Below are 14,224 nucleotides of genomic sequence, written 5' to 3' on the forward strand. Positions count from 1 at the left end.
CTTTTACGAATTTGTAGCACTACACCTTGTTCCACTACACCTTGTTCCATTACATCTTCTTTCACTACATCTTGTTCCATTACATCTTGGTCCACTACGTCTTCGTCCACAAAATAGAAAATAAAGAACCAATATTTTCTATCAATATTAGTCCCTACCAGTCTAATCTTCCTACCAGTATAGTCTTTCTACCAGTACAATCTTTCTCCTCCTCCCACTTCTTCTCGCTTCCACAAGACTATCTATGCTTGAAACCGACAACTGACAAAGAGTTACACCATAAGAAATCATCTATCGAATGTGAAAGAACCGCCAAGCGCGATCAATTGGCTGCAAAGTGCTGTAAGCTTAAATGTAAAGGCCGAAGGATCAGCGTTCTAATTGGTTAATGTTCCCGTCTTCCTGCCTTCTTGAGATTAGTTGGCAAATAAGCAGTGCTTTAGTGGGCCAAGGCTGCAGAATCTTGCTAAGCTGTACCCCATCAAAATCAGAATGCGTACGCAGGATGCGCAGAAAGAGGGTACAGAAATGCGCAGAAAGAGGGTATAGAAATACGCAGAAAGAGGGCGCAGAAATGGCACACAGAATGTGCAGAAAGAGGGCACAAGCTGCGCAGAAAGAGGGCGCAGAAAGAGGGCGCAGAAAGAGGGCATAGATTGTTCTTCTATCCTCCTATCCTACAAGTGATACCTCTGATAAGTGCGATTACCGTGCATCAAAGGGAGCAGTTTGTGGTAGTCGGGTAACCAGGGGCCCAGAAAAGGGAAAGGGGGGTTTGGCTTTTGAAGGTTGTGAAGTTGGTAAAATTAGACTGGGTGACAAAAAAGGCGGTAGTAGCTCACATGACCCGAGGTGCAACAGACGTCGAAATCAGCGTCAGAGACTGCCTGAAACAGCGTCCTATGTCCCGAAATCTAGATTTGTGCTGTAAAATAATTACTATCAGATAAAATAACAAAGTCTACTAATCAGAGTAGGATACTCTATCGGCCAGAGCAGAATACTCTAACCGTTAAAGCAGAACACTCTATCTGCTAGAGTAGGGCACTCGATCGGCCAGAGCAGGGCACTCGATCGGCTAGAGCAGGGCACTCTATCCGGGTAGAGCAGGGCACTCTATCCGGGTAGAGCAGGGCACTCTACTGGCTAACTATTGTGAAGAATTTTGGACCCTAGCTCCGGACACATTTTGGAGAATCTGGAGTAATGAGTGAAGCATGGCCCAAGCTTCAATTGAGAGGTCATTGAGAGGTCAATTGCTCTACTCAATTCATCTGATGTATCTATGACCACCTCTTGAATCTTCCTATATATGGAGCGTGAGGATCTGAGCCTTGTCATACATGCTCAACCATCTGTCTCGCAGGTTGTGCTCCATATCCTTCAAGACCATCAATTTCAACTTCTCCAAAGCCCCGTTTGCTCCCCGCACATCCCCAAGCTGTTCCATTCCCGCCGTACGGTTACGATTGTGCCTGCAGCTACGTTTCTGCTCCTCAGAATTTCGACATAGCATGGCGCGAACAGACCGGGATATATTGCCAGACAAGTAAGCCCGAAGGAAATAATGATGTAAAGGGATGCTGACATAGACAGTGTACGACCGTCGAACTACAATCTATCTTTGTTCGACCTCGAGTTCGGTGGCGGATGGGCTTACAGCGGCACTGTCAAGATTGATGCTGCTGTGAAGAAACCTTCGAAGGAAATCGTGGTCAATTCGAAAGAGCTAGAGATCAAAAGCGCAAGTCTGCGGTCGGTGAACAGTGAATGTGAGTTCGGAAAGAGACGATTTCGAGTTGTGAGAGACATCGAAACTGATCAACGAACTTACGTGTACAGCGACAGAATGGAAAGCTTCCAAGATCGACGTCGATACTTCGAACGAGCGGGCGACTCTTAGCTTTGCGGAGGAAATACCTTCTACGGAGGAAGCTGTTCTGACCATCGACTTCAAGGGGACCATCAACAATGCGATGGCAGGCTTCTACCGGTCGAAGTATAAGCCAGCGGTTACACCGTCCCAAGGAGCTGCAAAAGAGGGGGAAGATTACTACATGTTCAGTACGCAGTTCGAGGCGTGCGATGCAAGGCGGGCGTTTCCCTGTTTTGACGAGCCCAATTTGAAGGCCACCTTTGAATTTGAGGTTGAAATCCCGGAAGATCAGATCGCACTGAGCAATATGCCTGAAAAAGCAACCAGAAAAGGTGGCAAGAAGGGCTTGAAGGTGGTATCATTCGAGAAAACACCAGCCATGAGCACATATGTAAGCTGCCTTCTTTTCGATAGTTGAACAAATGCTCATATCGTGTCTAGCTCGCTGCATGGGCTGTTGGAGACTTCGAGTATGTCGAAGGACACACTGAGCGGAAATATAATGGGAAGAACTTACCAGTCAGAGTATACACTACCAAAGGACTCAAGGAGCAAGGTCGATTCGCTCTTGAGCATGCTTGCAAAACCATCGACTTCTTTTCCGAGACCTTCCAAATCGATTATCCTCTTCCGAAATCAGACCTACTCGCAGTTCATGAATTTGCAATGGGTGCCATGGAGAACTGGGGTCTTGTCACATACAGAACAATCGCTGTGCTATTTGATGAAGCCAAGTCGGATTCAAGGCACAAGAATCGAGTGGCATATGTTGTAGCACATGAACTCGCCCATCAGTGGTTTGGCAACCTAGTGACTATGGATTGGTGGAATGAGCTTTGGCTGAACGAGGGATTTGCGACTTGGGTTGGCTGGTAACAGAACAAGACTCAGCTGTCCTTGATTGTCGCGGCTGACTGAAGTTTGCAGGTATGCTGTAGAACACCTACATCCAGGTGAGGATGTTCCAATCTGACTTGTATTGTTTGCTAACAAGCATTCTAGACTGGAAGGTTTGGAGTCAGTTCGTTGTGCGTAAAATGTCCCGAGGTATCATGTTCTGCAATTACAACCCATTGACCATGAGCTAGGCTGAAGCTGTCCAAACAGCTCTCCAACTCGATTCGCTGCGTGCCTCTCATCCGATTGAAGTACCTGTGCGGAATGCTCTTGAGGTCGATCAAATCTTCGACCACATTAGTTATCTTAAAGGAAGTTCTGTCATTCGAATGCTCGGCAATCATCTTGGAAACGAGACTTTCTTAAAGGGCGTTGCAGCATATTTGAAGGAGCATGCTTATGGTATGATTCAGTGATGCAAAGCGGTCTCTTATCTAATGGTTTTTGGCTAGGCAATGCAACAACCGACGACTTATGGAATGCCCTGAGCAAGGCCTCTGGTCAGGATGTGAAGCAGTTCATGGTGAGTTGATACTTTCCCTGCTGCTCTTGAACTGCTAACCTAGCTTAGGACCCCTGGATCCGGAAAATTGGGTTCCCGGTAGTGACGGTAGCTGAAGAGCCGGGCCAGATCTCTGTCCGACAGTCGAGGTTCTTGACCACAGGTGATGTCAAGCCAGAAGAAGACGAGACGACATGGTGGATCCCGCTGGGCCTCAAATCAGGCGCACAAACAAAGTCTGCCGGTTCCGCTCTGACTGTGAAAGAGGACACCATTCGTGATGTTGATGACTGCTTCTACAAACTCAATGCCGACCAGAGTGGATTTTACCGTACTAACTATCCACCTGATCGATTGATGCAGCTGGGCCGTATGCGAGAACGTCTATCCACGCAGGACAGAATTGGGCTGATGGGAGATGCGACGGCTTTGGCTGTGGCTGGTGATGGTACTACGGCTGGGCTGCTCACTTTGCTGGAGAGTTTTAGAGACGAAGACAATTACCTGTAAGCTGATCACTTTCCGGCCTCGAACATGTTTTTGACCATTACAGCGTCTGGTCTCAAATCTCAAGTTCACTGGCCAAATGCCGGGCAGTATTTGCTTCCAACAAGAAAGTCGCCGATGGCCTTAGAAAGTTCGCCTTGAACCTCGTATCGCCTGCGGCAGAAAAGATAGGATGGGAATTCAAGGAAGATGAAGACTATTTGACAATACAGCTTCGAAAGCTTCTTCTTGGGATGGCAGGTGGTGCTGGACACGAAGGGTGAGCAAATGATGCGTTGATATTCACACAGACTGACATGAACAGAATCATCGCCGAAGGCAAGAAACGATTTGAGACGTGGAAGTCTGGTGGAGAGCTACATCAAAACCTACGGGCCGTCGTTCTCAACATGAATGTTGCCAATGGTGGACGCTCGGAGTACGATACTGTAAAGCACGAATACCTCCAGAGCACTTCTGTCAACGATAAAGAGGCCTGTCTCCAAGCCCTTGGTCGAGCTAAAGATAGCGATCTCGCTCGAGATTCACTAGAATTTGTTACCTCCAGCGATGTGCCTATCCAGGACTCGCACTACGGCCCAATGGCTGTCTCTGCCAATAACAGTACTCGAGATGAAGTGTGGAAGTACACTAAAACACAATGGCAAAGGCTCAATGAGCGACTTGGTGTCAGCAATATCTGTATGGATCGATGGATGAAGATGGGTCTCAACAACTATTCGGATCATGGCATCAGAGAGGAGATTTCGGACTTCTTCAAGGACAAAGATACTCGGGCATACGATCGAAGTCTGGTCGTCATCTCTGACACGATCAAGGGCAATGCAAATTATAAGGAACGGGACGAGAAGTTGGTGCTGGAATGGCTGGAGGCCCATGGGTATGCATGAGTGCAGCACACATGCGGTCATAGAGGCACCACCTGACATAGATGAATGGATAATAGTGGTGTTGAGTCACATTTGCAGTATGTCCTATTGACGTGAAAGCTTCTAAGAGGCCTTCAGGTGACTTGACAGGGTGATGAAGTTGGCTGAGTGACTCAGTCACGTGAAGCTGCAGCATGTCCATTTCTGTGCTAACCTGATTGGGGACGTTCTTGGCACGCAGGCAAGTTGTTCGTTTTGTTCGTTTGGTTCGTTTGGTCCGTTTCCAACTCTCTGGCTTTGTTGTTGACCTGCATCGCCTGTTCAACATCTCACAAACGTCCACGCTACAACTACAACAAGCTCTGAGTCCTGATCTGACACGTCGTTTGACCTCACTTATACAAAGTCTTACTTCCTGACTGATACCACCATCATGAATCCGGAGTAGTACGTACTCATCATCCATGCTCTACCAACTCCATCAAAATCATAGACCTACTTTGACTGACTTGCGCGTCTTCTCAGAGTCTGCTTCGCTTCTCTCTGCTTACCAGCCATGTCAACTCAACCTCGGAAACCACAAGTCTACTATGGAAAGCCGAGGACTGACCCCGACCCCAACAGATACGATTACCTGTTCAAATTGCTCCTTATTGGTGACTCTGGTGTCGGAAAGTCCTGCTTACTGCTACGGTTCGCCGATGACACATACACTGAGAGCTACATCTCTACCATTGGCGTTGACTTCGTATGTGATGCTCCTGCGGACGTCGTCCGCCCCTTTTTGCTTGTCAGGAATAGTGTTGACGAAGTGGTATTAGAAAATCCGGACAATCGAACTCGATGGCAAGACCGTGAAGCTCCAGATTGTATGTCACTCCAAACCTGGGCTCTGACGGTTCTAATCAGCATTACAGTGGGATACTGCCGGCCAAGAACGATTCCGAACCATTACATCTTCATACTACCGTGGCGCTCATGGCATTTGCGTGGTCTACGATGTGACGGACATGGACTCATTCAACAATGTCAAGCAATGGCTGCAAGAGATTGATCGGTACGCCACCGAGGGAGTCAACAAACTCTTGGTCGGCAACAAGAGCGATATGTCGGACAAGAAGGTTGTTGAGTACACAGTGGCGAAGGTATTGTCAGCAGAGTGTCACAGACAGAATCGAGAATGCTGATCTGTAAATAGGAGTTTGCTGACAGCCTGGGCATTCCTTTCCTCGAGACCTCAGCCAAGAACGCATCGAACGTCGAACAAGCTTTCCTCACCATGGCAAGGCAGATCAAGGAGCGAATGGGCACTTCAACCGTCAATAACAGCAAGCCTACTGTACAAGTTGGACAAGGTCAAGGAGTTCAATCAGGTTCGGCAGGCGGATGCTGTTAGATGGATCAGTTGTCTCTTTCCGGCGTCCTGCATAGGGTTTTGTTGAGCGAATTAAGATTGCTGGCGGGTTGATGGCTGAGCTCCTACAAATCAGACACTGTCAAAGCGCTCAGATCTTTTTCCAAACGCATGATTCAAGGTAGCTATGGGTCTTCTTGATTTTCTGGTGTTTGGTCAGATGTTGTCTCCCACACCGGCTTAATAACTAGACTCCTTTGTTCAAGATCACATTCCATATGTCTCTGACTGCCATTCTTATTTTCATTTGAACGAATTTTACTCGTTTTGATTACGTTTGGCTTTTCTTTGTCCGATTTCTATTGACGAGATTCTCTTTTCTATGCCGGGTGAAATCTTCCCCTCGTCTTTATCAAGTCGATTCTCATTTGGCCCAAGTCTGCTCTGTATATGGAAGAACTGATTTCAGCATCTGCACATCAGACCAAAAACCAGATAGTCCTGCTTCCTTTCCATTTTACCACATCACCTGGCCCCAGGCAGGATAGCCTTCAGCAAAGATGGAATCTAGCCAGACGATATGCCGCGGTAACGAGTCAACAAGCAATTATTTAAAATAAACGACTCGTCTAACCCGCAAAGCAGAAGCAGATCTCAAACCGGAGTTTCGTCCAACGTCCCCATCATGATGGGTGAATACTGCGCCTTGCCCGTGTCAACTCAGTCAACCGCCCAGCCCAGCCCAGCCCGCGAGCAAAGGAGCAACGGAGCAAAGCCGCGATTCCTTGCTACCCATCTAACCCGAGAACTGCCCCCATGGCTTCTGCCTGCCTCACATTCGACACACATCCACGCAAAAGAAGACGATACAGCGGCGCGTCTCGAAAACGAAACCAGCTAGCCTGGGAAGTGGAGAGGATCGTCATCCCCTATTTCAAAGGGGCATCATGTTATAGCCACATCTGCACTACGCACGAACTGAATGACTTGCTATCTGCTGCGCTGGCTAGCTGGTGCCGCAGCTGCTCCGGTATTGTGCCTTCTTGTTGTGTGGGTGAGCAGTATGCATGCAGGTGCTAGATTGCTATAGTGGCATTCTTCTTCTTCTTCTTCTTCTTCTTCTTCTTCTTCTTCTTCTTCTTCTTCTTCTTCTTCTTCTTCTTCTTCTTCTTCTTCTTCTTGTTGGTGTCACGGATGCATGCGTGCGTCAGCTTGGTTGGCGTAGGAAATCTGGGGATTGGGATTGGGATTGGGATTGAGACTAAAACGGATGAAGGAATTGAGGCATAGGTAGGTGCATTGATGGATTGATGGATGCATGTATGCGTGGATGCAGGACAGGTAGATTTCTCATCTACAACAGGGACGTGCCTTGGAGATTGCACTCCTCTCCCGCCAAGGAAAAAGGGAGAGGAGATGGCTTGGGCCGTCAAGGAGGGTTGGAGGGATGGATAAGGAGGTAACGACGTCGTTTAGCGCGTTGGGGGGGGGGAGGGGGGTTGCTATGCGTGAGTGGAAGAGCTGCCCTATTATGCCTATGTTGCGTATGGGGTCATGCAGCTGGCTACTACTTGGTAGCTGTCTGGCTAACTACTAAGTTACTATGTGCTGAGCTATATTTCCTCCACCCACGAGTCCGAAGGTCCCTCGCTTACCTCACACCCCCCACGTGAGATAGGTATCCCTCCTCCTCCAGCCGGAGACACGGGAGTCTGCATGTGCTGCCTGATGGCAACAAGCTTGAACTTGCACTTCCTCATATACCCATACCCTACCCTACCCTACCATACCTTAACAAGCCAAATCCGCCCATCCAACCCCCCCAAGCATTGCGTATCGCCATCAAACCCGGAATCTAGGGGTTCTGATCGACTTCGGATGTGAATTCGATGAAAATGCAGCAAAAGAACATAATCACCCTCTCTCTTCCCATCCTTCCTCCATCCCTTTCCCCTTCCTGTCCTTCCTCCAAAATACGTAGGCGCCGCAATCCATGGCCACACACAGAGCCGCCCTAGCCAAAGGCAGAGCCCCGGAAACCAAGATGGAAATGCAAGAACTGCCATCCCACCCCTTTCCCTTCCCTTCCCTTTCCTTCTTGACCTGACCCTGGGTGGAAACAGATTCCCCCACTGCAAACCCAGGGGTTAAGCTGGGGTTCACTCAGTACAGACCCCTTCTCGACCCCTACAAGTCTCAGCCGTGTCTCCTCTCCGAAACGTGCCTGGAGCGTCGAGCGTCGAGTGCTGTTTGGGTGCTTGCTTACTTTTCCTTCCCCCTCCGCCTTATACCACGGCCTGCTGGTCCCACATCCAGAATTGCTAGCCACGCCACTCGCTGTGTGGTGAAGAAGGGAGTTGAGAATATCATGTATGGTGCCTCAAATGCCTGGTCAGTCCAGTCCAGTCCAATCGATCTCGAGCTTGCCATGTTTTCTTTTCGTTTCGTTTCTTACCTTGCTTGCATGCTCTGCAAAGGGACTCGGCGGCTGTGCATACCTCTACCACCCCCACCCCCAACCGCTACCCATGGCTCCACTCTCCCTTGCTTATCAGTTCCAGTCCAGCCCAGTCCAGTCCAGTCCAACTCAACCTCGCGCAGTAAGTCTTTCGAACTCATCCCTGAGCGTGCTCTCGGCTGGCGTCCTCCCCGGCTTTTCTCTGCCGGAAGTGTTAGTGTTCGTGTTCGTGCTCGCGTCCAGGCGTGGTCTCGCCTGGGGTGCCACGCCACCTCTGGGGTCCTTGCGTTTGGAGGTGAGTTTGCGGCGGGGACGGCGGCGGCCAACTGGAAGACCATCGCTACCACCGTCGAGGGGCATGCTGATGCCGCGTCGGTGGCCCGGTTCGTCGGACCAGGGTCGGTACCGTCGCCCTGTGAGCTGATCAGTGATTTGGTTGGATAGGTTTAGAGATGGTGTGCTCGGTTGGTTGGTTGGTTGGTTGGTTCGTGTGCGAAATTTGGCGGATTAAAGAATGGTAGCTTTGGGTGTTGTTTTGGGAAGACTATGAGGAGGGGGACATGGGAGAGAGAGAGGTATGGCACGCGAAAAAGGGGAAAATGACGACTTTGCGAAATGATAGGCTGCTCTGTGAATGATCATGGGAGGGATTCTTCGACGATGGACTTACATAAAATCAAGCCGATCAAGATTAGAAACGCACAGACGCTAGCCGTAACGGAGCCGATCCAGATGGAGGAGGGTTTGCTGTCCGCGCCGCTGGCACTAGCGCTGGTGCTGGTGTTGCTGATGCCGGTGCTGCTGGTGCTGCTTGTGCTGGTGCTGATGCTGCCGATATTGGCTTGGTTAGCTTGATTGGTATCAATTGCGGGCGTTGAAGACTGTGTAAGGCTTGACGCTGTGGAAGAGCTCAACAAGCTCGACATCTCCACGAGCGAGAATCTCGTGATGGTGGCTAAGGTGCTCCAAGAGCTTGATGGAGTGATTGTGAAACTTTCCTGGTAGGGGGAGGCGATCCTGTTTGTCATCCTCCATTGATCGCTTGTCAAGGTGTTTGATGCGTCTGTTTGTGTCGGATCGGCGTTTGATGATGATGGGGAATAACATGGCGCATGGTTCCCGCAGGCCATCAGGAGCGAGGCTGGAGCTGTTGTTGTCGGAGCTGTCATGGAAGCACATGATGCTGGGTCTCGGATGCGATGACCTCCGATGTCGAACCAGCCGTCATTGTCGCCCATTACTGGTAGCTCCATGCCTGGAAGCTGTCCAGGGTACTTAAAGGATGCAAGAATGGATGAACGGCTTGTGGTTGTGGGTGCTTCGATATGAGGGAGCGGTGCCGCCGACTGTTTTGCATAAGCTCGACTATGTCTGTTGAAGTGGATGGCTAGGTCAATCATCTACATCGAGGAACTAGTAGGTAGAGATAGTCATCGAGGAAGAAGGCGTAAGAAGAGGCACTAATGTCACACGCATGGAGACGGATCACATCATAAGACCATAAGATGACATTCACTGTGATCCGGTATCGTGGAGGAAGGTTATTAGAGGGAGCAGATGGCTGACTGCAGCGCCTGGAGTGACTTGGTCCTTGCTTGAGGGAACGTTTATCCCCACAAACATAAGAACAAATTGGCATATAGCGCAATAGCTGAAGCCTTTTCTGTCATGCTCCTCCCGTGTGCTTAGCATGGTGAGTGCTGTTGGTCTCTTAGCAAACGAAATTTGTGGATGCGTTGAGAGGAATGAAGAAAAGAAAATGCAAGTACTGATGTAGTATTCTGGCATCCAACCAAGGAGAAGTTTATTGGCGTTTAGCATGCAAGCAATGACAGTACGTAGAGAACAGGCTGGAATAGAGACTCGGGACGGCTTGTCCAGTTTGTGCAGTTTCTTAAACCGATCGGGTATCTGGTCCTTTTGGAATAACCGTTCTACCCAGGTGAATCGGGTCATTTTGCGATGCCACATCTAAACAGGGTCAGAGAAGTCAACCGTGGCTACAGTAAAAGGTGGGTGTACTCCCGGAGGCACTGATATGATTTCTTTAGTCTTATTTATTGCTATAACTTCTTCTTTAGAAATTCTGCTTGGACTTTTTCTCTTATTTTTAAATAAGAAGTTATAGCAATAAATAAGACTAAAGAAATCATATCAGTGCCTCCGGGAGTACACCCACCTTTTACTGTAGCCACGGTTGACTTCTCTGACCCTGTAGGATCCGTGTTGATGGAGTACTCCCGTGCAACGTCTTGGTCGTTTTGTGAATTTAGGTCGTTGTTCGGTGCTGGTAAAGTAACGGCCCTACTTATTCAGGGGGTAGGGCAAGGCACGTCCCAAAGGATAGTCTAAAAGACAGCAATCGAGTCAGCATAGCAGTGTTGTGTCCGAGAACTGATTCTCCGCATTCATTGACTTCACTGCTTGAATATCTCGTCCTAAATGAAACCCGCTGTACCTGAGAAGGGAATATCGTAACGTATGCGGATGCCAAGCAGGAGTAACTAACAGTGGCCTCTCAAAAAGCACTCCTATGGCAAGGAATGCTTGCTCGAGAAGTGGAATGCTCCAATATCATCTGATTCTAACATCCTCAAATATCAGTATTTGGGTACATCTATCACAACGAAATGGGTATTGGGTATCGGGTATCATTAGGAACGCCAACCATGAGCCGTGACGGTAGATGCAAGCAATGCCAAACGCCAAAGTGCAAAGCTGTGGCATGATCGACCGCCATTACAGCCAGTACTTAAATTACGCCCATGCTATTAGCTTCTCCCTATCAAAAAGCCATCGACAAGCCTCCTCTGTCTCCCAAGAAAGCCTTTAGGTTCTGGTGGGGGCCGGCCTCGTGATATGGATATACCAACTGTGTTGCTCATGAGCCGAGTGTTCTGATCGTACCACGCTGATGCCATGAGCTGAAGTTCCCTTTCGAGGTTCGATTTCTGAGTGACGACTTCTGCAAACCGGCTATCAGACTCAAGGTCTAGTTGGAAATGTGCCGGTACAGATGTTGTTGACAGCGGAACATCTGGTGCAGCTGAGGTGGAATTGGTCGCAGAAGCGAGCTCGGCCCGAAGAGATGAGATCAAATTAGCCTGATCCTTCGTTTGCTGTGAGAAATGGATGTTAGCATCAAGTTGAACGTAATCCGAGACGTAGTGGCACGAAAATCGGAGACCAAACATGGAGGGTGATTGACGGAAGAGGCTGCAACAGAAAGTACATAACACTATTCTTATGTTTCCAATGACCGAAAGAGTCCACGCAAGACTGATGTCCTTCGATTTTTGGCAGAAGATTGAACCGAGTGAAAACTGGCAGCTGAAGACCGTCTTGATGCAGCAGACAGTGATGTGACAGAAGATCGAGCAGATTGGCTTGCTACTCCATAAACAGAAGCGAGATCATCGATGTGGGGAGATACAGGTTTATAGGGTGATGACCCATCAAGTTCTTTGACACCCACAAACGACACACGAGGCTGGGTAAGAAGGTCAATTACCTGGCTTAATGCTTTTGTAGTGGCTCGGCTGTTCTCAATCTTTGCTGCAAGCTTCTGTTGTTCTTGAATCGAGGACGTTTTCTCAGCATTTGTGGCACCCTTGTTGTGCTCTTTCATAATCCTTATGATGCTCTGCAACTCGTCTTCGCTGATCATGTTGGAGTCATCTATTGCCGCGCTTGCCATCTCCTCGCTGAGGTTGGAGACCGACGGTGAGCCGTCTTCTGATGCGGTGAGGCCGAGACCGTTACTCAAAGGAGCCCTTGGGGTGGTAGGTGATTCAGGCGCCCGGTTTTCGTTGAACATAGTCTGCAACTCTTCGGCCCTTAAGTGCCATCTTGACGCTTGATCGTCGGCTTGTTGCGCCTTGGCTGCCAATTTCATGTTTTCGAACTCGGCTCTTTTTTTGGCTTCATTCGACTCGATGAGCTGTTGCTCAATATTGGACACCAGCTGTCGATATTCATCATTCTCCCGCCGAAGGTCTGACACGTTCAACTGTTCCGAGTCGCATTCTTTCAATTGCCGCTGCATTTCCCCCACTCGATACTTGAGAGATTCATTCTCCTCGTCAGCTTTTTGCAGGCTTTGCAGTTTCTGTTTATACTTATCTGCCGCATTGGCTTTTCGTTGCAACTGTTCACGGTCAAGTTTTAGTTCGTACAAATCATCTTGCATCTGCTGGAAGCCAGCAGACTGGCTTTGAAGGAGTTCGGTCTGAATTTTTAGATTGTTGTTTTCCTCCTGCAGGGAAGTGAGCTGGGTCTCCAACGTGGCGATGATAGTTTCCTGTTGCTGCATCTTGGTCCGTTGAATGCCTAAGATGCTTTGTTCTCCTTTACCCGACCGTAGAGCGTCCAGCCGTTCCGCAGTATCTTTTTGTTGAATCTCAAGGTTGTCATAATTTTTCTGAAGCTTAGTGTGGAGATCATGCATATTCTCGAGCTGTTCCTCGAGCTCGACCGTCTTATGCTCTAAACCTTTGTTGGCGGCGACGAGCTCGGCAATTCGCTCCTCATAAACAAGTCCAGGTTCCTTGCCTGGACCGTTTTCGGACAGCGGCGAGGCTCTGTCATCGTCTGGACCCATTGATGCATCTGGTGGTGAGGGAGCGAAGTCCTCTTCGACCTCAATTGCTTCCGATTCATGCAAGACCAGATAAAACTGTGCTTGTGCGTCTTCAGAGAAATAAATTAATTGCTGAATGTAGTCCAGTGAAAGTCTTCCGAACACAGCAGCGAGAAGTACGAGTTTCAGGAGCTGAATGACATCTTTCTCGGATATAGACTGTGCAATCGCCTCAAGATCGGGCTCTCCGCTTGGAAGTGGAAGCTTTCGTTTGCATCGTTCGACAATGTAGGTCTTCAAGATCTCGTAGATATGCTTCAAATTGGTCAGATTAACATTCCGTACTTTCAAAGGGTTTTGTTCGTCAGCAGCCAACGGCAGCTCGTCAGCGAAGGCCTCAGGGTCGATGTCGTCTGACAGGTAGATCAGTAACCCCTTTGATACTCTTAAATTATGAAGACGCACGAAGTACTTCCCACAGGACGACACCACTGGATAACTCAGAAAGCGAGCGAACTTTCTGTGCACGGAGGCTATTGAACTAGAGATAGATTAGCTTCCATCATCTATATTGAAGCGTAAGGCAAACCCATTGTAGGAGCGCAGGAAGCACCACTTCTCCTTCTGCCATGTTTTCTTACTCGTGTGTGCGACCGGGTTTGACTAACTGCGCAATGGATTGCAGTCTCAAACGGCTGCGGCAATCGAGATGGCCAATTACCTGGAGATGATAGGAGTGGGTGATTATAAAGAATCATTATGGCAAGAAAAACAAGATGGTTTGAGCATGAAAGAACTCTGGCCTTTGTGTACAGGATCTCAATCCGGCGATGTCGCGAATCGCGCATCTGGTGGACGCATCCGGCTAACATTTCCATTATATCCTACTTAACTACCAGTAAATTACTACGTAATGCTAGGGGAGCCATCAGAGTGCGCTTAGACTAAACCTAACCGTAAGATTGCTCAGAGAGTACAAAGATACGCAGCTTAGTCCTCCGTGATGCAATGAAATCTGATTATCTATAACATATATTGCAGAAAATATGGTCACAGTATGGTCAAAATATCCTTCTATTATCATATTAGTTAGTATCATCGTTATTTGACAGAATAGCTGTCATTTCCACTAACGGCACTTAGCTCAGATCTTTAGCTACCTCTCCCCTGGTAAGGTACCTG

General features: G+C 48.7%; 4 protein-coding genes across 4 annotated transcripts; 2 read left to right on the forward strand and 2 right to left on the reverse strand.

The window, feature by feature from the left end:
- Positions 1-1,514: 1,514 nt before the first annotated feature.
- On the forward strand, positions 1,515-4,672 carry EPUS_01264 (uncharacterized protein; the record flags this gene model as incomplete). The annotated part of the gene is made up of 11 exons (XM_007788557.1): positions 1,515-1,549; positions 1,597-1,772; positions 1,843-2,267; positions 2,318-2,748; positions 2,804-2,829; positions 2,879-2,904; positions 2,965-3,175; positions 3,226-3,296; positions 3,345-3,781; positions 3,829-4,041; positions 4,087-4,672. The coding sequence occupies 11 exons, from the start codon at positions 1,515-1,517 to the stop codon at positions 4,670-4,672; spliced, it is 2,637 nt and encodes an 878-aa protein (XP_007786747.1).
- Positions 4,673-5,207: 535 nt separating this feature from the next.
- EPUS_01265 (GTP-binding protein ypt1) lies at positions 5,208-6,047 on the forward strand (the record flags this gene model as incomplete). The annotated part of the gene is made up of 4 exons (XM_007788558.1): positions 5,208-5,399; positions 5,473-5,520; positions 5,569-5,796; positions 5,850-6,047. 4 exons carry the CDS (start codon positions 5,208-5,210, stop codon positions 6,045-6,047), a joined length of 666 nt encoding a protein of 221 aa, XP_007786748.1.
- Positions 6,048-7,081: 1,034 nt separating this feature from the next.
- Positions 7,082-9,716, reverse strand: EPUS_01266 (uncharacterized protein; the record flags this gene model as incomplete). The annotated part of the gene is made up of 3 exons (XM_007788559.1): positions 7,082-7,266; positions 8,504-8,876; positions 9,171-9,716. The coding sequence occupies 3 exons, from the start codon at positions 9,714-9,716 to the stop codon at positions 7,082-7,084; spliced, it is 1,104 nt and encodes a 367-aa protein (XP_007786749.1).
- Positions 9,717-11,707: 1,991 nt separating this feature from the next.
- On the reverse strand, positions 11,708-13,673 carry EPUS_01267 (uncharacterized protein; the record flags this gene model as incomplete). The annotated part of the gene is made up of 3 exons (XM_007788560.1): positions 11,708-13,455; positions 13,508-13,583; positions 13,632-13,673. 3 exons carry the CDS (start codon positions 13,671-13,673, stop codon positions 11,708-11,710), a joined length of 1,866 nt encoding a protein of 621 aa, XP_007786750.1.
- Positions 13,674-14,224: the final 551 nt, after the last annotated feature.

Source organism: Endocarpon pusillum, assembly GCF_000464535.1.
Source record: "Endocarpon pusillum Z07020 unplaced genomic scaffold C720987, whole genome shotgun sequence".
Classification (NCBI taxonomy): domain Eukaryota; kingdom Fungi; phylum Ascomycota; class Eurotiomycetes; order Verrucariales; family Verrucariaceae; genus Endocarpon; species Endocarpon pusillum.